The 26,416-nt window shown below is 44.2% G+C and overlaps 2 protein-coding genes across 2 annotated transcripts; both read right to left on the bottom strand.

The window, feature by feature from the left end:
* Positions 1-431: 431 nt before the first annotated feature.
* LOC311124609 (sarcoplasmic/endoplasmic reticulum calcium ATPase 2-like) lies at positions 432-21,959 on the bottom strand. Its single transcript, XM_084198723.1, has 23 exons — positions 21,598-21,959; positions 20,598-20,717; positions 20,176-20,193; positions 20,008-20,090; positions 19,655-19,759; positions 19,394-19,532; positions 16,370-16,536; positions 15,251-15,406; positions 15,016-15,157; positions 14,554-14,720; positions 14,271-14,359; positions 13,238-13,340; positions 12,020-12,151; positions 11,756-11,881; positions 11,382-11,603; positions 11,063-11,174; positions 10,332-10,573; positions 9,843-10,063; positions 9,188-9,390; positions 8,799-8,884; positions 8,325-8,458; positions 5,061-5,178; positions 432-3,202 (listed from the first exon to the last, which is right to left on the bottom strand). Exons 2-23 carry the CDS (start codon positions 20,713-20,715, stop codon positions 2,894-2,896), a joined length of 3,192 nt encoding a protein of 1,063 aa, XP_084054849.1. The 5' UTR covers positions 20,716-20,717; positions 21,598-21,959; the 3' UTR covers positions 432-2,893.
* Positions 21,960-22,711: 752 nt separating this feature from the next.
* On the bottom strand, positions 22,712-25,680 carry LOC311124608 (DNA polymerase delta subunit 4-like). The gene is made up of 5 exons (XM_084198722.1): positions 25,528-25,680; positions 24,965-25,081; positions 24,589-24,678; positions 24,210-24,321; positions 22,712-23,705 (listed from the first exon to the last, which is right to left on the bottom strand). The coding sequence occupies exons 2-5, from the start codon at positions 25,068-25,070 to the stop codon at positions 23,681-23,683; spliced, it is 333 nt and encodes a 110-aa protein (XP_084054848.1). The 5' UTR covers positions 25,071-25,081; positions 25,528-25,680; the 3' UTR covers positions 22,712-23,680.
* Between the last annotated feature and the right edge of the window lie 736 nt (positions 25,681-26,416).

Raw genomic sequence — 26,416 nt, forward strand, 5'->3', positions numbered from 1 at the left:
TACTTAGTTCCTCGTCACATCTGTATGGCTTTAAACCCCTCCTCTCGCTCTCTCCTTCCTACGGTTTATATAAATGGAGCACCCACCCACCCACACACACACACACACGTCGCAAAGAGTTTCCATTTATAATGCACGCAAGCACGCCCAGTTGTCAAAGTGGTATTTTACAGCTGTCAAATATTGAAACCCTGCTCCACTGCGCCACCTTGCGGCGAATATTTTAAAAACACATTATTAGCATCATACGGAGACGAGGTTTTTTTTTTTTTTTTTTGTTTATAATCAGGGCCCAGGCCATAACCAGGACCCAGAGTTTTTCCTGGTGACGTTACATCATCCCAAACTCGCTTTGATTATTTGAATCAGCCGTGTAGTGCTAGGGCAAAAAAACAAAAACGTGCACCAACTGTCAAATTAGAAACCACCGAAACATTTAAATTAACAATTTTATTGTTGTTTTCATCCCATAAAGCATTTCCCATTTTCCATAAATGAAATAGCAGTAGTGTGACAGACAGCAATGGTACGACTTACAATAATTATAAACAAAATACATTCCCACCTTAATTCAGTCTCAAAAAAGAAATCAGAAAAAAACATTTAAAAAAGTTCCAATAACTCCTCAATGAATCTGTTTATTTCTTTTAAGTCTTTAATTTTTTTATAATTATTTTTACTTAATGTTTCAGATGACAGAGAAGACAGAGAGCACTCTGTCAGAGCGCGAGATGGAAAGAAAAGAGACCTCTTCTCTCAGCATCTCTCCCTCATCCCACTCTTTCTTTTGTAAAGCCACCCTGTCTGACTGCCCCTCTTCTCCTCCCTAATCCCCTTTTCCACTCCTCTCATTCTTACACCTATTAATGCTTTTACTACATTCAGAAAATACCACCCCCTACTTCTTTACAGGCACAGTAGGGGTACTACAGATGCCACAACGACAATTAATTAATCCAAATTACTGTAATAGTTATATCAATCATAATAATAACAAAAAACTATTTTGCAAATCTGGGGGAAAAAAAGTTAAAAGTAAGCAAATTTGGTGTGTTGTAAATAAAAGACAAAACATTTGTCTTTTAAACAAACCCACTACTACAGGGGAAGTGGTATTGGTGTCCACATGAGCAGACTACACTACTTTGTACCTTTAGTTCATGGTGTGATGTCACAGTGGCTGTTAAACTATCAAAACACATGGCCAACTAGTAGATTGACTAGTAGAATGGTAGAGTAGCCTAGCTAAAATATGATGCAATTTCTCAGCCTGACAACAATGAGTCGTCACGGTTACACAATTCAATACCAGAGATGTTGGAGCCTTCTGGAAAGGCAAGTATATTGCTTCTAGGCCTACGTGAGGATTGTGACATCATAACTTTAAGGACGCAGTTCCAAGCCGAAATCGTGTGGACATCAGAACGAATCTGGTCACAAAAAAAAGATGCCAAGCCTGCACCTAAAACCCATTACTACCCAACCTGGACAGTTCTAGTAAAGACCAACATAGTCAGCGTGTTTGAGGGGGATGAGTTTGAGCAAGGCAAAGCACAGAATCTCTAATCTTGATCACATAATGAGTAGTTATTTAGAAAGCAAGGTGATTTGGAGATCAGTGATTCTGAGCAGTCCAACTGCAACGTACCAGTAGTGATGATAAGGAGACAAAGGGTATGATGTCAAAAAGAGTAGCAAACCGTCTTTATCAGAACCATACATGGAGGCAACATCCATTCTATATGCAAAGAAGTTAAACATAGAAAAATATCCGACAGAAATTACCAAAAAAAAATGAAAACACGTAATTCAGTGTCGTGATGTATTAATAAATATGAATAGTGCAGTGAAAACGAACGCAAAATCTTTAACTTTTCAAAATTCAGCTTCGCCAGTCCAAAACCCTAAGAAATACACATTAAATAAGTACTCTGCTGTCCTCTTCTCTAGACACAGTTTGATGACATCTAAATTAAATCAAATTTGAATTGATTATTGATTGATTTCTGAAGCTGGCTGGAGTGTCGGTGTGTGGCCAGTCTGTGACTGATGCTGGAAGGTTCTTTAGCTCTTTCGCTCTCCCTTCCTCTCTCTTCATCCAGTCATCCCTCCATTCCCTAGACTAAAGAAGCTTCTTTCTCTCTACCTTCCCACCTGTCACCTTACAGGTAGAGAAACTGGAATTCAATAAATAAACTACCACCTTATCCTAGAAATCATCTATAGACAGTACTTTCCCTTTCAAAATGGAATAAATATGCAGGAGAGAGTTCAAGACACAAGCAACAGCCATACTCAATGAAATCCGCTAAACAGCTTTCCAGGGAGAAGTTAAATTGAAAAAATAACACTCATTCAGAGTGGCCAGAAAGATTGTTTGAATCAACTACAAAGTTGTATTTCTTTTCTGGTTTGTCTCACATTGTAAAAAGTATGTTGTCAAGGAGCTAAGTGAATCCAAAAGTGCGTTCTTTCTGCAGAAAAGGAGTGGTATTTTCAAGACTTATTCGGTAACTTGCTAAACCAGGCTTGATTGAATAGGACCTTGAGTTTTGTCAAATCCCTCACTTTTAAACAGAAACCGGTCAGGGCCCGTATTCAAAAAGTCGGAGTGCTGAGCTAGGATGTATCAGCTCTCTCCCCTTCACTTCCTTTGTCTCCCCCCCCCCCTCGTCTCAGATTGTTCACCTTTCATCCCTGGCTTTTTATTTTTCGTCTTTCCCTGCACTCCATCTTCACCTCCATTTCTCCATCCCTGGCTTTTTATTTTTCGTCTTTCCCTGCACTCCATCTTCACCTCCATTTCTCCTCAACTTGCTCCCCTATTTATTTGATAGTTCCTTCCCTTTCATTCATAACCCAAACCCCTCCCTCCCTTCCCCTTTTCCCCCCTTCACTCATAGAACATGTTAGTAATATCAGAGTCCAGGCTGTAGATCCAGACCAATAGCGGGAATGACATTAAAACGAACGACCAGGACACGCCCTTAAACGCCCTGCTCACGGCGGCCGTCACGCCCCCTGACCCTTGACCCCTCCTCCGGCGCTCCCGCTCCTCCTCCTGGCGCTCCACGTCGGTACCCGGCTCGATCCAGTTCCGGGCCAGGAACTTGAGGGCCTCGTCCATGAAGATGACAGGCAGGGACATCTTGAGGACCACAACCCACTGCGGCCACGACAGGGGGCGGATCTGAAACACCATCTGGGGGGGAGAGAAGGAGAGGAGGGGTGGTTAGACAATGAGATATCTGAGAGCATAATGTAATGTAACACACAGGCACTTTCCTGTGCAGCAGTGTTCATTTCGGCACTTTCTTCGATTTAGTGTAGTCTTAGTCATTTTGACTAAAATATCATTAAGTCTTAGTCCCATTTTTGTCATTTGAATAATGATTTAGTCTAGTTATTGTCAAAATGATGAAAACAGTGGGCCATTTTGGTCAACTAAATGCCCTTTCATTTTAATCACATCACATTTGTGTTGCCTCAACCTATAATAACATCAAACATAAATCACTGACTTCCATGTGCACAAACATGCATAACCTTGTCCTACCAACATATTTTTCTGCATAACATCCTATTATTCCCTAAAGCAGAAATATGACAAACATACAGTAAATAAGAATAATATTCTATATTATCTGTACATTTCTTATTCAGCCTACATAGATATTGCACATTACATACAAAACAAACACACACAAGAGCAGACAACCAGACTGTGTGAGTGAATGTGAGAGAGAGAGAAGCACCATCACCAGATGGTGTAGTATGGTTGCACCTCCATCACTCGGTTGCGTCATTGCCATTGATAACAACGCTCCAGAGACGCCACATTGATGTCCAAAAGTAGAATGGGAGCTAATGACGGTTTCGCCCAGTGATGTGGTCGAGTCACTAAACCTCGAGTCAGAATCAATTCCCAAGTCCCCTGTGCTCAAGTCCAAGTAACAAGTCCCTATGGCTGAAGTCAGAGTCCATGTTAGCCAGTCAGATATAGCTTAGTGGGATGCGGGGGGATTTTAGTCAATAAGTTGTTTGCCATCCCGTTTCCTTTCTTCCTGTGCAACCAAATGTTTGCATTTAGGGTACTGGTAATGTTACCAGGTCCACGTTCAGTTGAAAAACGTTCTTGAACGTTGCAGATAGAAATCCCATGAATAGAGCCAACGTTATTCCTTATTCAACATGTCAGAGAGGCATGTTTGTTCTGCATAGCATATTCTGAACAGTCCAAAACTTTGCGTCCTGCTGAACACGCCCCCAGGTTGTTAGCTATAGCTAGCTAATGAGGTAACATGACTGAACAAGGTGTAGCCTAAACAAATGGTTAACGGTACGGTCTGCAAGAAGCCTAGTGTTAGTACGGCCCACAATATGCTTTCTGAATGTAAAATGTGGCCTACCAATGCACAACAGGAAGAAAAAAAACGTAGCGGCGGAATTATGGTTCATGTCTTTTGAACGGTAGCCTAAGGGCTAAGAATCAAGCCATTCTCTGAGGAAAAGGAGACTTGGCTACAGAACCTGTATGTGAAATGCAGTGGAAAAAGTGGGAGGGTTGAGTGAGTCTACAAAAAATTAAAAGAGCCTACTTTTCTATAGGGAGAGAAAAACATAGCTAAACTGTTGTTTTACTATTAAACTCAATTCTGCTATCGTTTTTAATTTTGTAAAGCAGCTTGTGTTTCTTTACCAGGCAAAGGGTAGCTAACTAGAAGGCTGGTGGTGACTGGTTAGCTACGGGGAAGCAAGAGAGTCGCCAGGGCGATGTGTATAATCGGAGGCGGAACCTGAGTGGCATCTGTCTGCCCACACTCATCGCTTGCTCCCCCGCAGCTCACCAGCTGATGTAGGCTGTGTGTGACGTGTCCTTCCCACTGCTGAACAGAACTGCTCTGCACATCTTTGCTGCTAATATTAAATTGTGCTCGTCACAGAAAAGCTCTCAATCTCTCCCAAAATTCTTGTCCAGTCCACTTAGAAGTCAGACTTTAGTCAGAGATTTTAGTTGACAAAATCATGCCAGATGATCACACACACACACAGTGACTTACAGGCAGGGGGTCAACGTAGAGGATGAGGAAGTGGAGTGCCATGGAGAGACAGATCGCTCCCACCAGCCAGGGGTTGGACCATGGAGGCATCTTCAGCAGGGACTGGTTTTCTGACAGACTGAGGACGAGGACACACAGCGGAGCTCAGAAATGGACCAGTAGAAACTCAAAAGATTCCAGTAAAATATTGATACTAACGCAACAGAACTCGGGAATATAAATACAAAGTCAAAAGATGTCAGTAAAATATCTATACTTATACCAAATAATCTCCGATATTTTTTTTTGTCATTTAGCAGACGCTCTTATCCAGAGCGACTTACAGGAGCAATTAGGGTTAAGTGCCTTGCTCAAGGGCACATCGACAGATTTTTCACCTAGTTGGCTCGGGGATTAGAACCTGCGACCTTTCGGTTGCTGCCATCAGTCATAGAGATTATTATCTATGACATGACACAGAACAGGTTTAATTCGCATATGATAACATGTACGATAACATTTTTTATTAGTCACAGTACATTCTACATATACAGTGGGGGAAAAAAGTATTTAGTCAGCCACCAATTGTGCAAGTTCTCCCACTTAAAAAGATGAGAGAGGCCTGTAATTTTCATCATAGGTACACGTCAACTATGACAGACAAAATGAGGAAAAAAAATCCAGAAAATCACATTGTAGGATTTTTTATGAATTTATTTGCAAATTATGGTGGAAAATAAGTATTTGATCAATAACAAAAGTTTCTCAATACTTTGTTATATACCCTTTGTTGGCAATGACACAGGTCAAACGTTTTCTGTAAGTCTTCACAAGGTTTTCACACACTGTTGCTGGTATTTTGGCCCATTCCTCCATGCAGATCTCCTCTAGAGCAGTGATGTTTTGGGGCTGTTGCTGGGCAACACAGACTTTCAACTCCCTCCAAAGATTTTCTATGGGGTTGAGATCTGGAGACTGGCTAGGCCACTCCAGGACCTTGAAATGCTTCTTACGAAGCCACTCCTTCGTTGCCCGGGCGGTGTGTTTGGGATCATTGTCATGCTGAAAGACCCAGCCACATTTCATCTTCAATGCCCTTGCTGATGGAAGGAGGTTTTCACTCAAAATCTCACGATACATGGCCCCATTCATTCTTTCCTTACACGGATCAGTCGTCCTGGTCCCTTTGCAGAAAAACAGCCCCAAAGCATGATGTTTCCACCCCCATGCTTCACAGTAGGTATGGTGTTCTTTGGATGCAACTCAGCATTCTTTGTCCTCCAAACACAACGAGTTGAGTTTTTACCAAAAAGTTCTATTTTGGTTTCATCTGACCATATGACATTCTCCCAATCCTCTTCTGGATCATCCAAATGCACTCTAGCAAACTTCAGACGGGCCTGGACATGTACTGGCTTAAGCAGGGGGACACGTCTGGCACTGCAGGATTTGAGTCCCTGGCGGCGTAGTGTGTTACTGATGGTAGGCTTTGTTACTTTGGTCCCAGCTCTCTGCAGGTCATTCACTAGGTCCCCCCGTGTGGTTCTGGGATTTTTGCTCACCGTTCTTGTGATCATTTTGACCCCACGGGGTGAGATCTTGCGTGGAGCCCCAGATCAGGGGAGATTATCAGTGGTCTTGTATGTCTTCCATTTCCTAATAATTGCTCCCACAGTTGATTTCTTCAAACCAAGCTGCTTACCTATTGCAGATTCAATCTTCCCAGCCTGGTGCAGGTCTACAATTTTGTTTCTGGTGTCCTTTGACAGCTCTTTGGTCTTGGCCATAGTGGAGTTTGGAGTGTGACTGTTTGAGGTTGTGGACAGGTGTCTTTTATACTGATAACAAGTTCAAACAGGTGCCATTAATACAGGTAACGAGTGGAGGACAGAGGAGCCTCTTAAAGAAGAAGTTACAGGTCTGTGAGAGCCAGAAATCTTGCTTGTTTGTAGGTGACCAGATACTTATTTTCCACCATAATTTGCAAATAAATTCATTAAAAATCCTACAATGTGATTTTCTGGATTTTTTTTCTCAATTTGTCTGTCATAGTTGACGTGTACCTATGATGAAAATTACAGGCCTCTCTCATCTTTTTAAGTGGGAGAACTTGCACAATTGGGGGCTGACTAAATACTTTTTTTACCCACTGTATGTATATCAACTGTACATTTCATTCAGTTCTATTGCAATTGTTTTCCACCTTTGCTCTTCTCAATCAGACAAAGTTTATAAGTCGACAATGAAACACATTGTTTATGATCATGATATGCATGATTGTGCATGTAATGCTTTCATTATAAAAGGTGCATTTTTATGGTGAAAATGATCTTCCCCAAACTTGAAACTCACGAGCAGTCTATGCATGCCAGTTAGGCTCTACACTGGTTGTAAAGTGGATTAATGTGCTTAATTTTAAGAAGTTATTTGGCCACTTTAATTGTGATACAAACCTTATCAAAGCATATAGGCCTATGGGCTAGGCTACATGAGGTGTGCGACTATGATTTAAAAGTTTCTTGACTTATTGCACACAAGCTGGGAATCATTCACAAGTGATAATATATAATTTACAAGTGAAAGGCTAATATTGTCACCCATCTGACTTTTCTTGATTTAATCTTGTCTTTACATATAATATATATATATATATATATATATATATATATATATATATATATATATATATATATTATTTAGATGTGTGACATTTGTTTTGATTGATAATGGACCATTATCATGCACCTGTCTCAAAAACAGGGGCAGGGGAAAAATACATGTCATCTATGCACTTAAAATGGCGAATGGAGGACGCTTTTCTCGTGATTCATTTTCATGCCAGCCAGGTAGGCTATACTCCTGTTGTAAAGAGAAGCAATGTGCTTAATATTAGGAAAGTTGAGAAATAAATATAGTAGGCCTAGCCTATAGAAGGCCATTAAAACTATTTTCTCACGCAATTGCATAGCCTATAGAACTGTTGCATAGCCTATAGAAATGTTGCGCAACATGAGCTCTCATTAAGTGTTTGATTAGATTTTCGATTATATTTGCATTGTTGTCAGAGTGATTAGAGGGACACTAGAGTGCTGAGTACCAGGCAGTTAGCAAGTTTGGTAGGCTACTAATGACCATCAGCAGCATCAGAGCTCGGAGAAGCCTAATTACTGTGACTAAACGGTCACGTAGAATTTGACTGTAGTCATCACTCGTGACCGCCGGTGAGGCGGTAATACGGTCACCGTAACAGCCCTAACCATGGAAGTTGTAGTTTTAGTAGCATACCTGTTGAGGGCGTTGCACATCTCTATGGTAACGAGCACAGACAGGGCCATGGTCATGGGGTAGGGCGACTCGAACACTGAGCACTGCACCCCCGCAAACTCCCCGTGGCCTTCACTGCACTGGAGATAGTGGGACTGAGCGGAGGAGAGAGAACAGAGAGAGAGAGAGATATTGGGAGGGCGAGAGAGTGTGAGGGGGGTAGAGACAGAGAGAGGGGGGGGGTAGAGGGTTAAACACGGCCAAACCATAAAAGTATTATCTGTAGCTACAAAAACAATTAACCTATTCATTTTTCTCTATTATCATTGCATCTCTTATAAACATCTCACAACCCAGCTAAACTGGAGAAGAGGGACGAGGAGGTCAGGATGAGTGAAAGAAGAGGGGGATGGAGTGAGAAGAGAAGGATATGGAGGTTGGAGGTTAGATGCGGTAAAGTAAGAGAAGTGAGAGAAGAGAAGAGTGTGTTCTAACCAGTTGGTAGAAGGAGAGTTTGGGTCCGTCGTGTGCTGCCATGAACCACCAGGCTGCAGCTCCTACTGTGGCTGCGCCCACGTAGCCTGAGAGAGAGGTCAAAGGTTAGATGGACGTGTATATTCTAGAATCTCAGCCGATATTGTGATGCAAATCAATCAATCGTCCACAAATGTTATTTGTATAAATCCTTTTTTCAAATACATTTGTCACAAAGTGCATGAGGCTACGTTCTAAGTTCTAAATACAAGAACCCTGTCTGTTCATAATCTATAGCCTCACGATGCAGTCTCTGCCATAGATATAGATCGAGATATACTAGACTTACTCACATCCGACGATGAGGCATCTGCAATAGACATAGAAACAGATAAAGTAGAAACACTCACATCCGACGATGAGGTATCTGCAGAAGAGCCATCCGGAGATGAGTGGCTCCTTGGGGGAGCGCGGGGGGCGGGACATGATGTCCAGGTCGGGGGGGTTGAAGCCCAGGGCGGTGGCCGGGAAGCCGTCCGTCACCAGGTTGACCCACAGCAACTGGACCGGGATCAGGGCCTCGGGCATGCCCAGAGCAGCAGTCATGAAAATACTGGAGGGGAGAGAAGGTTAGGATGGTAAGGTGGGGGGAGAGAGAGCAGAAAGGGGGTGAGAGTGAGGGAGGGATAAAACAATAATTATTCAGAAATCCTCTCTTTACTGTTCCAGACTACTATTAGCCCTCAAGTTAATCCATTCATCCATCTCTCCTTTTTTACATTTTCCTTCTCTCTATTGTCACCTGACCTAGAGTACTCCTCTCCTAAATGTGCACCTCCGTTCTGTTATCCTTCCCCTTTATTTATAACCGTAACTCCACCACCCTCTCTCCCTCCCTCCCTCGTTTTCATCCCCCTCTCCATACAGCCTCTCCTATGATACACCTATGAAGTATCCTATACACTGTTTCATGTTGTTATAGATGGCTCTGCCCTCTCTCTCCTCCAATCCCTCCTTCTCTCTCCTCCATTCCCTCCCTCTCGTCCCCCGTCCCCCTCTCCTCACCAGACAACCTCTCCTATGTTGGAGGAGATGAGGTATCGTATGAACTGTTTCATGTTGTTGTAGATGGCTCTGCCCTCTTCTACAGCCGCTACGATGGTAGAGAAGTTATCATCAGCTAGGATCATCTCTGAAGCGGACTTGGCTACAGCCGTGCCTGAACCCATGGCGATCCCGATCTCTGCCTTCTTCAGGGCTGGTGCATCGTTCACTCCATCACCAGTCTGGGGGAGAGAGGGAGGGAGAGAGGGAGAGGGGGAAGGAGGAATGGGAGGGAGCAAGAACAGGCGGCGAGTCAAAAGAGGGAGGAAACACAATGCAAACATGCTTTCTCAACGCAGAGGAAGAATGTTAACAATGACAACAGTTCTGTCACTTGATTGAACAGGTATTTTTTAGTGTCACAGGGTAGAGCACTAGACAGAGACAACTGCTGCCAACAGAGACAGATACACACACACACACCCTTTCACCCCTCACCCACCCCCTCACCATGGCTGTGATGTCGTCGAGGCTCTGTAGGTACTCCACGATGCGGCTCTTGTGTGTGGGTTCCACGCGGGCGAAGCAGCGTCCGGTACGACAGGCCTGCCTCTGGAGGTGGGGGGGCAGCTCGTCAAACTCCCTCCCCGTCAGGCCCCCTGAGAACGGGTCGTCCCTGCCCGCCTCCTCCTCCTCCTCTGTGATGATGCCCACGCGACGACAGATGGACATGGCCGTGCCCTTGTTGTCACCTGGGGGACGTGAGGTTAGATGGAGAGATGACACCCAGGAGGCAAAACTGTTTGAAATCGCGTCATTACGGCCTGGGCCGATCCCAGTATCACAATACTCGTTAGTATCGTGGCAAGTAAACAAAACACGAAGCAAATTTAATTTATTTAGGAAAATAGACCTAATGTTGGAAACAAACATCATTACGTTGTCATCCAGAGTCACATTTATTTATTTTCCAAGCTATAGCACACAATATTTTACATACAGCAGGTTTTTAAAGGACCAAAGAGTTTGGTCTAAGCCGTGTTTTCATTTATGCCATGTAAAAAATATTGCGATACTGGTATCGTCCCGGCCTTACACGTTATAATAGCTTTTTAAGGTAGATGAGTGTGTTGAGACTTTATTGAATCCCCTTGGATAATGTGTCTTGAGTCTCCCCATCCAACAAACATGCATCACAACACAACAAACAACAGAGGGAGTGTGTTTAAGGCGTGTCATACCTGTGATCATGATGACGCGGATGCCAGCCTGCCGACACATGCGGACCGCACCAAGTACTTCCTTCCTGGGGGGGTCCAGCATCCCCACGCAGCCCACGAAGGTCAGGTCCGACTGGAGGGGGGGGGAGAGGAGGTTGTTGTTTCTTTAACACTAATCAAATTAAACTGTATTTGAAGTGCCTTGAAAAACCGCAACACACTTTACAGTAAAAAAAATAATAAAATAAGAGAAATAGGCAAGCAAAATGCAATAAAAGCGGTGAATAAAAGTGCATTACACAAAGGATACCTAAAATTAAATCATCCTAAAATCCCTCACCTCGTAGTCGGCGAAGGTGGCTGAGTTCTCCAGGTTGAGGGAGCGTATCTCGGGGGGCGAGTCCCGGGTTGCCATGGCGAGGCATCGGAGGGTGTCCCGCCCCGTGGCCCACTCCCTGACGATCCCCTGGAGCTGCTCCCGTCCCGCCGGCGTCATGGGCACCCGCGCACCCCCGTTCACCCGGATCCAACGGCAGCGCTCCAGCACGCTTTCCGGAGCTCCCTGGGAGAGAGACGAGAAGTTAATACAAAGTGAGGAGATGGCGGAGAGAGCGGGCAAGAGAAAGAGCTCAGAAGAAAGGAAGGAAAACAGAAACGGCAAGAAAGATCAGAGAGAGGAAGAGGGGAAGTAGGAGTGATAGAGAGAGAGCTGACCTTGACAAACATCTTGGCCCCGGCGGCAGAGCGGCTGAGCTTGTTGGGAGAACAGAACACTGACATGGACTTCCTGTCACGGGAGAACTCCAACGTCAATTCCTTCCTCATCAACTGTTTTATCACCTGATGGAGAGAAGGATGGAGGGAGGGAGAGAGAGAGGAGATTTATCATTCAATCATTCTGCAAGGAAGGAAATTAGGTCAGCACGTCTCAATGGTACACACACAGATTTCTTTGATCACAGACACACACACACTCACCGAGCAGCAGGCAGTAGCTCTCTCAACAGCGGACAGTCCTCGGAGGTCTGTGTCGAACACGTTCATCTTCTCCACCAGACAGCACAGGGCGGTCTCCGTAGCCTCGCCCACCTTCTCATACACACCCTTAGACTGGGACACACACACACACACACACACACACACACACACACACACACACACAGGTTAAGGGTCAACAACAATGATATTATTTGATTATTTGAATGTATTATTTCAAACAGATGCTACTGGACTGGAACAAAAGTAGCTCTCCAAGATAAGAATTAAGAAGTGTCTGTCCATTTGTGTGTAGCATGGTGTGGAGTGCCGTGGTTATGGTGTGGAGTGTCGTGGTTATGGTGTGGAGTGCCGTGGTTATGGTGTGTAGTGCCGTGGCTACGGTGTGTAGTGCCGTGGCTACGGTGTGTAGTGCAGTGGTTCTGATGTGTAGTGCAGTGGTTCTGGTGTGTAGTGCCATGGCTACGGTGTGTAGTGCCGTGGTTCTGGTGTGTAGTGCAGTGGTTATGGTGTGTAGTGCCGTGGTTCTGGTGTGTAGTGCAGTGGTTCTGGTGTGGAGTGCCGTGGTTCTGGTGTGGAGTGCCGTGGTTCTGGTGTGGAGTGCCGTGGTTCTGGCGTGGAGTGCCGTGGTTCTGGCGTGGAGTGCCGTGGTTATGGCGTGGAGTGCCGTGGTTATGGCGTGGAGTGCCGTGGTTCTAGTGTGTAGTGCAGTGGTTCTGGTGTGTAGTGCCGTGGCTACGGCATGTAGTGCCATGGTTCTGGTGTGTAGTGCCGTGGCTACGGTGTGTAATGCCGTGGTTATGGTGTGTAGTGCCGTGGTTATGGTGTGTAGTGCCGTGGCTACGGTGTGTAATGCCGTGGTTATGGTGTGTAGTGCCGTGGCTACGGTGTGTAGTGCCGTGGCTACGGTGTGTAGTGCCATGGCTACGGTGTGTAGTGCAGTGGTTCTGGTGTGTAGTGCAGTGGTTCTGGTGTGTAGTGCCGTGGCTACGGTGTGTAGTGCCGTGGCTACGGTGTGTAGTGCCGTGGCTACGGTGTGTAGTGCCGTGGCTACGGTGTGTAGTGCAGTGGTTCTGGTGTGTAGTGCAGTGGTTCTGGTGTGTAGTGCAGTGGTTATGGTGTGTAGTGCCGTGGCTACAGTAAGACCAATTTACATTGGTGTGTAGTGCCGTGTGCAAAGTAGGCTGGAGCTGTTCTCACCTCATTGTAGTCCAGAGAGGAGTCGTTACACAGAGCACAGATAGAGGCCATCTCCACCAGGCCCTCATACTGACTACACTTCACTACTGTCTCATCCTTATACCTAAGGGAGAGAGAGAAGGAGAAAGGAAATACATAGAGGGAGAGAAATAGGAGGAAAAGGGGAGAGAGAGAGAAGGGAAAGGAGGAGATGAGAGAGAAGGGTGGATATGGAAGACGACAGGGAGAGAGATAAGGAAAGGGGAAAGATGGCGTGAGAGAAGGGGAGAGAAGTATGGGATAATAGAATGCGGGGAAGCGGGGGAGACGAGACCAGAGAAAGAAGTAGAGGAGGGGAACCAAATATTAGACAAAGAAACAACATTTCTCAGCATCTTAAAAGGCCCAGTGCAATCAGAAATGTGATTTGTCTGTGTTAATACTGTGAAAATGATGATAACGCCCTTTTAGTGTAAGAGCTGTTTGAAAAGACCGCCTGAAATTTCAGCCTGTTTTGGCGGGATGGAGTTAGGGCCTGCCTGGTGACATCACCAGGTGGTAAATTAGTTAATAGACCAATAAGAAAGAGTTTCAAACCCCTCTGCCAATAATAGCTAGTTTTCCCCTCCCCACTCAAACCACTCACTCCCAGACAGTCCTAGCAAAATTGGGGTCATTCGTCATGACATCTAGAGCTTTCAAGACAACTGGGAATGGCGAAAAAAAATTCAGGTCGGAATGTCGGCGCTCTAGAAAGATGCCAGAGTTTCCGACATAATAATAATAATAATAATAATAATAATAATAAGCCAATTAGCAGACGCTTTTATCCAAAGCGACTTAGTCATGTGTGCATACATTTTTACGTATGGGTGGTCCCGGGGATAGAACCCACTACCCTGGCGTTACAAGCGCCATCCTCTACCAATTGAGCTACATTTTTTTTCCTGAGTTCCCAGTTGTCTTGAACGGACTGATGTCGGAAGTCGGATATTTCCAAGTTCCCAGTTGTTTTGAACGTGGCAATCATCAGTTAAAGGTTAAAGGCACTCACACTTCCCCTTCTGGGGCGTAAGTAGATCCGGTCACCGAAAACTCACTCAGGGCGCATCGCTCCCCTGACACACTGTCCACAACAAATATCTACACATACACACATGCGGATACAGACAGAAGGGGTTAGAAAATACACACTCATTGTCACAATCAGTAAGGTTAGGTCAGCATCAGGCTGAGTGTCTGTCAATCAACATGCCAAACCATTCCACTTTCATGTCAGCTCCAGTGAACCCAAGTGGTTACTCTTCCCCTATCTAATTTTCCCTTCTCTCTCTCACCCGGTGGACAGACATCTGATTGGTGGTGAGGGTGCCAGTCTTGTCGGAGCAGATGACGGAGGTGCAGCCCAAGGTCTCCACAGAGGGCAGACTGCGAACGATGGCATTCTTCCGGGCCATGCGTCTGGTCCCCAGGGCCAGGCAGGTGGTGATCACAGCGGGTAGGCCTGCATGGGGGGGGGGGCAAGATTGGATAAGGTGAAGGGACCGTTAGAGTGGGGTTAAATATATGGTTCCATGATAGTTCTTCCGAGTTATGTGACAAAAGTATACTGGCTGATCAATCTATTTATCGAGTTAAGAGTCTACATGGACACAGAGAGGAGCTGTTGAGAGAGAATTCGTTTTAGTTTCATATGGAATTTAGATTGCTCAGAATAGAATGGAATTGACTCATGCTCCACTTTGTGTGTCACACACACACGAAGAGAAGAGAAAGAGGTCGTTGGTCCCACCACGTACCCTCAGGGATGGCAGCTACAGCCAGTGCCACAGCGATCTTAAAGTAGTAGACGGCCCCTCTGAGCCAGCTGCCACCGTGGACCGGGTCATTGAAATGGCCTACGTTGATACCCCACACTGCCACACAGATCACTGTTATCACCTGGAGGGAGGGAGGGAAAGAGAGAGCCTGTTATCACAACACAGCTGAAATAAAAGGAATGAGGGAAAGAAAGAGAAGGAAAGTCCCTAGTACCTTGGACAGCTGTTCTCCAAACTGGTCTAGTTTCTGCTGCAGCGGTGTTCTCTCTGGGTCTGTAGCAGCCATCTCGTCACGAATCTTCCCTATCTCAGTCTGCACCCCTGTAGCTACCACCACACCTATAGCCCTGCCCGCCGCAATGTTGGTGCCCTGGAAGAACAATGATACAAAGCCCTGTGTTGGTTTACAAAGCCCTGTGTTGGTTTACAAAGACCTGTGTTGGTACACTCTACTAACTACTACATGAGTTTGATCAGTAAAGCAATATACATTGGCATTGTGCTCACAGCTCATCTTCAAAACAAAGTCTTGGCAATAACATAAAAAAAGAATGTATGTATTACCCAGTCAGCACAAGATCAGAAAGACGTATTTTCAACATCTTTTCAACCAAAGATACATACTGTATTTTTAACGTTTAAAACACATTTAACCAAAAATAAGTATTTTCAACCAACCAACGTATTTTCAACATCTTGTGCTCATAGGGTAGATGTATTATAAATCATGAACTGTGATTTGACTATGTAGGTGGCGTGGGGATCAACGACATCCATCTCACACATACGGTATCTTTTAGTGATATACAGGACACAACAGTTTCAGTATGTGAGTGTAGCTCAAGTACCAACACAGCCCTTGATGATCCAGTTCAATAGCGCCACCATCGCTATATTAACCTGGAAGACTGAGTGGTCTAGACGCTCTAACCTGGCTCTTTAGAACTGTATTAAGAGCTGTTTAGTAGATTACATCACACAGTATATTATGTGTTTCCTGTGCAAACAATGCGAGTGATGTTTTATTCAACAAACAGTTGAGTCACACCTTCGACACTCGCATCAAAGCAGCACAGTGCACACACACACACACGTCCCTGTGTTCTGGTTCCTCTCTCACACTATATCTCCCATTAGATCAATAAACTACACACACTCGCTCTCCCACACTTACACACGCATAAAAACAAAATGTGCACCCTTTGGCTTGAGGCCTTACCCCCACGTGCTGTGCTGGTCTATTTCTAATCAGATAATGACCCCCTAAAAACACACCCCCCTCCCCCCACACACACTGTATACACACATATATACTCCCCTCCTCACCACTTACAGAGAACAGCATGTTTTTCTTGTCCTGGTTGACGGCTCGCGGGTCAGGCACTGGGTCTGTGTGTTTGATCACGGACACCGACTCCCCCGTTAGGATGGACTGGTCCACTCGCAGTGTGGTGGAGCGGATGGAGGTCAGACGGATGTCTGCTGGGACTTTATCACCAACTGGGGGAAAACAGGGCGGAACGGGGGAGGTGATGGTTTGTCAAGTCAAGTCTTACATGGCAGAGGATATATACGACATAGCCAAAAGGATGTGGACACCCCTTCAAATTAGTGGATTCGGCCATTTCAGCCACACCCATTGCTGACAGGTGTATAAAATCGAGCACACAGCCATGCAATTTCCATAGACAAACATTGGCAGTAGAATGGCCCATACTGAAGAGCTCAGTGACTTTCAGTGTGGCACCGTCATAGGATGCAACCTTTCTAACATGTCAGTTGGTCAAATTTCTGCCCTGCTAGAGCTGCCCCGGTCAACTGTAAGTTCTGTTATTGCGAAGTAGAAACTTCTAGGAGCAACAATGGCTCAGCCGCGAAGTGGTAGGCCACACAAGCTCACAGAACAGGACCGCCGAGTGATGAAGCGCGTAGAGTGTAAAAATCGTATGTCCTCTGTTGCAACACTCACTACCGAGCTCCAAACTGCCTCTGGAAGCAACGTCAGCACAAGAACTGTCCGCCGGGAGCTTCATGAAATGGGTTTCCATGGCCGAGCAGCCGCACATAAGCCTAAGATCACCATGTGCAATGCCAAGCGTTGGCTGGACTGGTGTAAAGCTCGCCACCATTGGACTCTGGAACAGTGGAAACGCGTTCTCTGGAGTGATGAATCACGCTTCACCATCTGGCAGTCCGACGGACGAATCTGGGTCTGACGGATGCCAGGAGAACGCTACCTGCTAGAATGCAGAGTGCCAACTATAAAGTTTGGTGGAGGAGGAATAATGGTCTGGGGCTGTTTTTCATAGCTCGGGCTAGGCCCCTTCGTTCCAGTGAAGGGAAATCTTAACACTACAGCATACAATGACATTCTAGACGATTCTGTGCTTCCAACTTTGTTGCAACAGGGAAGCAATTACAGTACCTGTAAGTGTATTTAGACATAGCCTGTTTAAAAACAAGTCGTTTTGTTTAGAATTTGATTCAAATTATTCGGTCTCTTTTAGGCCTTGTCAATAAGCAAGATTACATTCATTATTGATAACATTTGACATGTCCATAATACAATTTAGAGTAGGCCTAGCCCCAATCAGTGTGTATGCTATGTATATATATTTCCACATTAAAGCCATGCAATTACTTAGAACAATGTGGAATGCAAACAGGTTCAAGTTAACATATTTAGCAAAGATGGGATAGATCTACATTTTGTTATTTTGTTTCTGTAAGATGTTACAAACTATAAAAGGACTGATATTGGAATTAGAGTTGATTCCAAGGCAATATATAAAAGACCGTAAATACACAACTTGAAGCAAACACATATTTAGCCATGGAGCACATTCTGATTGGCCAGTGAGGGGCCAAGCATCGACACACCCAAACTTGTTTATTAATCAAAACCCAGCCCTTTCATGCCAACGCCAGCAACTGCATCGATAATTGTGGTTTTGAAAATAGCTAAAATATTTCTGACATACCCCCGAACCTATAGCGCTACCGCCAGCGCTTAGATTGACCATTGTGTTAGGTTTGTTAAAATAGAGCCCATAATACCTTAGAACAGCCTAACTAAACCCCATAGACTATTACCATCTTATTTCCACATAACGGCTGTTTTTTTAAATGACCTGTCAATCAACCAAATTCATTGGTAAACATTTTAAACCCTGCAAGATCATTGGCCGAGAGGGATAGACAGGCAGTGATGTGATAAACAGTGCGTTACGTTTTATAACAATCCTCCATGGATGGATCTCAAATGGCACCCTATTCCCTAGCTCTGGTCAAAAATAGCACACTATAAAGGAATAGGGTGCCATTTGGGAGGCATCCCCCAGTGTTCTGCTGTATAAACTGTGATTGGTGTCACAAAGTTCCCATGCTCTTTAAGCCAAACATCGCCACTGTGAATCTCTCTGAGTCACAACACATAAAAACACTCTCAACCCCCATTTCCTCTGTTACTTCTTTGAAGCTCTAAGAATAGAAACGGAGCGCCTTGAGGATTCGACAATTGGGGCGGTCTTAACCCTTCGAGCTGTGTTGTCGCTAAAAGTCACACAGAAATGTGAAACCGTCCCCCCAACTGCCTGTTCAGTCAGATATCTGTGAAAAGTTTGAGAAAATATTTGGGAAAGAAAGGTTAGCATCACTGACCCAGTCTGGCGACATTCCCAGAGCTTATCAAGATGCAGTGATATTGGGTATTGTAAGTCTCCTCGAATATCACATCAACTGACAGCAACTTGATTAAAACTTCATTTCCCATAAAACCTTTCTTTGATTTCCATGATGATGCGAGAGGGCAAAGATCCAACCCATACAGATTAAAATGTTTCCAAAGCTAACTAAACATCTTATCTTTGGAAGTTTAAACAACTAACTCTGTCAATAATAGAACACTTTGGGTATGGGATTTGCTAAATGGGTATGGGATTTGTAGTTTTTGTTTCCCCCTACGTACCTGCCACCTTCGCTGTGTTTCCACTCCCCAGGTACGATGTATAGAACACTAGGGACGTTTGAGGAGTTACGAAATGTGTCGTTTTTTTCCCTACCTGCTATAGTACCTCAATATCATAGGTATTTTTTGGTGTTGCTGTTCTTCTTTCCATTATTAGAGGACTTCTAATATAAAGAACACTTGGACCCCAAGACTAGAGGATGGTGGGATTGTTCTGCCTACCTGCTACAGTACCTCAACATTGTTACCAGTCACAGTATAGAACACTGTGGTCCCTAGAGGACTCTGGGATTTGTAGTTGTCCTGCCTACCTGCTATAGTACCTCAACAATGTTACCAGTCACACTGTGGTCCCTAGAGGACTCTGGGATTTGTAGTTGTTCTGCCTACCTGCCACCTCCACTATGTCCCCAGGTACGAGGTCCTTAGCCCGGACCCTCTGGACACTCTTCCTGTCCTGTCGGTACACCTTCCCCATCTCAGGCTCATACTCCTTCAGCGCCTCGATCGCATTCTCAGCATTACGCTCCTGTAAACACACACACGTGGATGAACACACATCATCACACACGAATAAACTTGTTTATGCATGAACACACACTTAGGAAGGAACACACACTAATGCAACATGTCAAAACACTGTGACTTCACCTGCCACACCCCGACGATAGCGTTGGCAATGAGGATGAGGAGGATGACGAAGGGTTCCACGAAGGCTGTGATGGTCCCCTCCCCTTCCTCGAACCAGGCAAGAGTCTGTCAGAAAAGAGAGAGGTTAAAGAGGAACTTGTTTTCAAGAACCAAGAGAGAGTATGTGACAGGGATGGTAATATTGTGAGGATATAAAGAGTGAATAGGAATGCTCAGAGCAAAATATTTAAATAGCTCTAAATATGTTTGAATGGCTTTGGGTAGGCTGTGACTTAGCCATTTACTGTAAAGTTACAGTATTTACGATAGTGTTTGTTTAGGTTGTCTTTGTGTGTGTGGTTGTGTGTTCTTACGAAGGAGATGCAGGCAGCCAGCAGAAGAATCCGAACCAACAGATCCTCAAACTGTTCCAGGACCAGTTCCCATAGCGACTTCCCTGGAAACACAGAGATGGAAAGAATGTAAATGCAGGAGAGAGGGAGGGGGAGAGAGAGAGAAGAGGGAGATAATGAACATCTTACCTTCTTCGGCCGGTAACTCTGCATCATGGAGTTCAGAAATCCAGAGAGAGAGAGAGAGAGAGAGAGCGAGAGCATGGGAATGAGAGAGATTGTTATAAACATGGTAATAACATTGCTATTATCAGTCATCATCATCGTCAATATCATCATCACATTGCTAAACATAGGCCTAACTTGGGTGTCATTACATATAATCATTGAAACAATTTAATACTGGTGAGAGTAAGAGTCGGGCGTTTCTGAATTTAAGGGTGAAATAGGGGTCAAGGGTTAGGAGTGAAGGGTTAGGGCTGCGTCCTAAATGGCACCTACTCCCTACATAGTTCACTATTTTTGACCAGAGTCCTATAGGCCCAGGTCAAAAGCAGTGCACTACATAGGGAATAGTGTAATTTAGGACATGAACTAGGACCGTGACATACCGTTTGGGCCCCATCTCTCCTTGCTCTTCCTCAGCTGTTCGCAGCTCAGGCCTGTCGACTCATTCACACTGAAATACCCCAACACCTCCTCGACTGTCTTAGTATGGGCATTGTCCATCCCTGAAGGAGAGTTGGATGGAGAAAGGGAGGGGCAGAGAGATGGAGAGAGGGGGGCAGAGAGATGGAGAGAGGGGGTGGTGGAGAGATGAGAAGAGGGAGAGATGATGGGGGGAAGAGGAGAAAAAAGAGAGCGAGTGAAGGGGGATGCACAACATCAGTAGGCCTACATAACATTGAAACTGAACTAGTGAAAATAAAATGGAGGAAAAATAACTTTACTCTCCATTCTATTCATACTCTCACTGCACTGAATGAGACATTCCCACAATATGGGGACCGACTTGATACTGTAAATTCGATAATGTTGAGACCGAAATAACCGCCTGGGGACATTACAAAACGAGCCTAGATAGATAAGCAGGTGAGCAGAGGCACCTGTTGCATGTATATTACGTTGATTTACAGCACCTGTTCTGTTCCGTAGGGGATTCAACAAGACATGATGCAACAAACTTAGCAACCACATAATATACTAAAACCGTGAATCATCCGTTACATTGTGCTAAATGCATCTATCGATGGTTCGAAGAAGATACAATGTCAAGAATGTTCTTGAAATAATCATCTTCGAGGCATCCAACGCAGATCTCAAGCGAGCACGCAGACACAGGTCAACTGTTTATCAACCATTCTCACATTATTTTACAAATAAAATAAAAGCTATTTCGTACGTTTGTTGATATACAAAGATAAAGTCTTGTTGACGAGCTTTTAAATATCTGCATTGAAGGTAAATGTCCCTTTCTAGGCCGATCCGCTGCGACGCCTTCAATATGCTAACATTTGCTAACTGGCTAAATGGCATTCTCAGAATCCGTAACTAGCAAATAATCCTGCCTTGCACGGGACGTTAACGCGCTAATAATGAAGGGAGACTTACCAGTGCAGTAAGTATCCCGGTATTCCGTTGACTAACAACTAATTCTGAAACGTTTAGTAAATAACACAATATCAAAACAAATAGTAGTAGAAAACTACAAAAAGAAAACGTTAATTCCTACGACGAATTGAGAAATCGATCTATATTAACTGCCTGGCTATTTCTCTCCCACCGAATCGCTAGCTAACGTTACGTCCTGGAAAATTATAAGGAAGGCATTGTCATAGAATAACAGTCATTTTTCTTCCGGTACAACTAAGGCTTGTTGGAGGCGTATTCCCCTACTTCTATATTTGATTACAACACCGATGTCGTGCGCTTTAATCCACCCACTATGTCTTAGCTATCTAAATAGCCGTCTATTTAATGCTAGGCCACAGAATACTATAGTGCCTCAGTCGCAGAAATCGTCGAAGCGAGGGTTAGGCCAATTAGAGACCTGGGATTTAGACTGAAATGGCTATACAGCGAATCACATTGCAGCATTTTCCATAAACCCGCCTACCGGTGCTTTGCTGCAGGAGGGCGGAACCCTAACTCTGCCCTTGGCTCAGCGCTTGACCAATGAACGTGCTGTGCGACAGTCGTCTTTCCAGATGATTGACTTTTGTACCACCCAATGGGTTTGGCAGGACCCTCGATTCGCGTTACCCCTGACCAATAGTAAAGTCCGTCAAACAAAAGAGGCGGGACGTGTATTTAAAGGTAAAGCAAAGCGCTCCCTCCCCCAACGCCCATCTGTCACCAGAATGCGTCTAACGGCTAATGAGTGACGTGCAATATCGGACTCTTTCTAGAGCTCCGACTCTCCGACCTGAAGATCACAGACATCATGATTTGATCTCGTATTTTTTCGAGTTCCAAGTTGTTTTGAACGCGGCATGTCTGGTCGCATATGTGGCTAAGGTCATATGTGGTCAGACATTATGTGCCCCACGCACCCTCCTCTCTGTAGCACGTCACGTTTATGTGCACCGCCCCCCACCTCCTCTCTCTCACGCACACTGTCACACACACAACCTCCTATCTGCTCTGTAGGACTTCACATTAACATCAGTAGGCTATTGCTCGTCTGATGCAACACATTAGCCTACATCATTTATTCTAGGCTATTACTCAAATCAAATCACATTTTATTTGTCACATGCTTCGTAAACAACAGGTATAAATACACAATGAGTAATGATAACTATATAGCTACATATACACTGAGTATACAAAACATTAAGAACCCCTGCACTTTCCATGACAGACTGACAAGGTGAATCCAGGTGAAAGCTATGATCCCTTATTGATGTCACTTGTTAAATCCACTTCAATCAGTGTAGCTGAAGGGGAAGAGACAGGTTAAAGAAGGATTTTTAAGCCTTGAGACAATTGAGACATGGATTGTGTATGTTTGCCATTCAGAGGGTGAATGGGCAAGACAAAAAATGTAATGTAAGTGACTTCGAACGGGGTATGGTAGTAGGTGCCAGGCGCACCAGTTTGTGCCAAGAACTGCCACGCTGCTGGGTTTTTCATGCTCAACAGTTTCCCATGAGTATCAAGAATGGTCGACCACCCAAAGGTCATCCAGCCAACTTGACACAACTGTGGGAAGCATTGGAGACATGGGCCAGCATCCCTGTCGAACGCTTTTGACACCTTGTGGAACGCTTTTGACACACATCATTAGCAAGTAATAGCAACATCTGACTGTCCCTCTATCGATCTCTCTCAAGCTCTCTCTCCCTCTCCCTCACTCTGGTACATATACCATTTAAATACTTTAGTTTGAAATAGGTTACCTATATAAAAATATTTATGTATGTCTCAAAAGTGAACCAAATGTGTGACGGAGGTAGTGGTGTGTATGTGTGTCTGTATGTGTGTGTGTGTGTGTGTGTGTGTGTGTGTGTGTGTGTGTGTGTGTGTGTGTGTGTGACAGACCTAACAAAAACAGATATTTTGGTAGAAAAGGGTTTTTAATAAAAAAGTGTAGTGTGATGGTTTGCAGTCAAACTTGAACTTAACAAAAACAAAACCACATGAACTTTGCACATTCTTATTTTATCTTCTCTGTCTCACCTCTTTCTATTTCTCACAATGGATAGTCACTCCACAGGCTGAAAGACAAAACAGTACAAAGACAATATTTTAACAACAAAATATGACAAATGCATAATTTCTCATTACTGTTATGTACAACATTACGTATGATGCTGTATGGCTGGAATACATTTGTAATGGTCCCGAAGTGTGTGTTTATGAAAGATAGTTTTTTGTGTGTTCTTGACTGTGTGTGTGTGTGTGTGTGTATACTCTTAGAAAAAAAGGTGCTATCTAGAACCTAAAAGGGTTCTTCGGCTGACCCCATAGGAAAACCTTTGAAGAACCCTTTTCGGTTCCAGATAGAACCATTTTGGTTTCCATGTAAAACCCTTTCCACAGAGGGTTCTATATGGAACCCAAAAGAGTTCTACCTGGAACCCAAAATGATTATCCTATGGAAACAGCCGAAGAACCCTTTTGGAACCCTTTTTTCTAAGAATGTACATGCATTTGTGTGTGTGTGTGTGTGTGTGTGCATCTGCTTGTGCGTTGTGTGTGTACTATTTTGTTCATAGTACCAGTGTGTGTAGTCTGGGTCTGTGTCTGCGCTGAGCAGCATATCTCTGATCTCCTGAGGGGGGTTTAACCCATGCAGTGCAGCTCTCTCCCACCGCTGCAAACGACTGATACCTGAAAGAGAGAGTGTGAGTAGAGAGGGAGTAGGAATGCTACTGTAGATCATATAACACTATGAGATACAGGAAGGAAAACAATTGGATTGGATTAAAACAATTCACAAAGCAATACGTAACAGGAGAGGAAACACAAAAAAATTACAAGATAAAAGGACCGTGCAAAGATTAAACATTGGCGCGCCACTGTGCTGCATATTGTTATTATGAATAACTGTATTAAAAATATGTTGTCAGATAGTTAACACCAGTTGCTGCAGGGTACCTGTGCAGGGTCCATACCGCCAGTCCAGGTCAAACTGTCTCAGCTCCTGCAGCTCTTTATCTCTGGCCGTGAGGGGGCGCGGCTCAGCGTCTGATTGGACGACAGACAGGAAGCGAAGTTAGAGTGACACCACCATGACCAATCACATACAGCTGGGGAAATAGTGCTCTATTGACAAGTTGAGTTGCATCACTGAATCACTAATTTCCTCTACAGAGACCAATACAACTATTCTAGTGTTCTATTCATTATCTCAATAAAATCATTTGGGTGTCATTTGAAAACAGTAGTTCAATTTCATACTCTATTACAATGTTCCATCTGTCTTGTATGACTGCTGTGTGGTTTGCTGGACACACACACACACATGTCTAACCCTTTTGGGGAGGCGATGGGGCCCTCTTCTCTCTCTTCTCCTCTCTCCTGGATCTCTTCACCACCTTGTAGGAGTCGGTGATCAGACCTGCACGTTTGGCCGTCATGGCTGACCTGGCTGACAGACAGACAGACAGACAGACGTACGTACAGACAGACAGACAGACAGACAGACAGAGAGCGTGTGTTTTCTACTGATATTGATGAGTAGGCAGTGTTTCTGTTTCAATAGTAACATTATTGTTTCCTTTAAACCAAGATTGCAGTATAGTTTGCGGGTTGAAGTTTGTGAACAGTACACACACGGCAGAATTACATTTTGACACAGCGACTGAACGCCCCACCCACAACCTCAGTTCCTGTACAAACGGATTGAAGTCCGTAATGCAAACATTAGCTGCATAACTGGCAATTTAGGCGATATTTCGCCAACAATGCAAAGTATTTTGTATGCATTACTATCATATGAACTATTCTGCGCGTTTTCATAGGTTTCTTGCACTTCTGCAATTCATTGTATGCAAAAACGTTTCATCAGACCCTTGATATAGTTTTATAACATACCTGATCACAATTGTGTTCGATGTCTTTACACTTCGGTTTTTGCCTGATGATCAATTTGTATGTTATCATGAACCAATCAATCGAAACGCAACAAACCCAGACCAACAGAAGAAAAAAACGTCAAACGTAACACATTACAGCCTTGGTAACGTCACTTTCGACGCACACGACGCAAAGACTTGACTTTCTCCCAACGCACATTACAAGTTGACAGCTAAAACACAACGGTTAGTAATGTAAACAAGACGTTATTCCACAGATCAACTATAATCGGTAAACAATAACATAGTAATGACACCATTATAGCAAGCTGTAATGTATTGCATAAGAGTTTTTACATGTCATAAGGGTTATTTACATGTCTCAGTCCCAATTTGCTTGACAGCTGAAAGCTACACATAACAAGCAAGTTTGGTTGGTTGTTATAATCTTCACTGCAAGGCCCACTGTACTAAATTGTTGGGACATGCAGTTCATACAGGTTTCCATATAAGTAATTTGAATTTATGCATTTTGCATCTGGTCTGCTTAGTAAGATTTAGTCCACTTCCTGCACATAAAATGTAATGTAAATGTTTACTAATTTATATATAGAGTTAGAAAGAGTTAGAATAAGAATTATATTTATATGAGTTTGTAGTTAGTTTATACTATACACAGTACAGTACAGTAGATACGGTAGTAATATTATATATGCCATTTAGCAGACGCTTTTATTCAAAGCGACTTACAGTTACGTGCCTACACTTTATTTATGGGTGGTCCCGGTAATCGTACCCACTAACCTGGCATTGCAAGCCCCATGCTTTACCAATTGAGCTAGAGGACCAATATAATGAAGGCAGACGGTTGTCCTTTCTCTGTGTGTGGTATTAGAGGTAGACTGGCT

Source organism: Coregonus lavaretus (assembly GCF_964263955.1).
Source record: "Coregonus lavaretus genome assembly, contig: HAP1_SCAFFOLD_4951, whole genome shotgun sequence".
In the NCBI taxonomy this organism is placed as follows: domain Eukaryota; kingdom Metazoa; phylum Chordata; class Actinopteri; order Salmoniformes; family Salmonidae; genus Coregonus; species Coregonus lavaretus.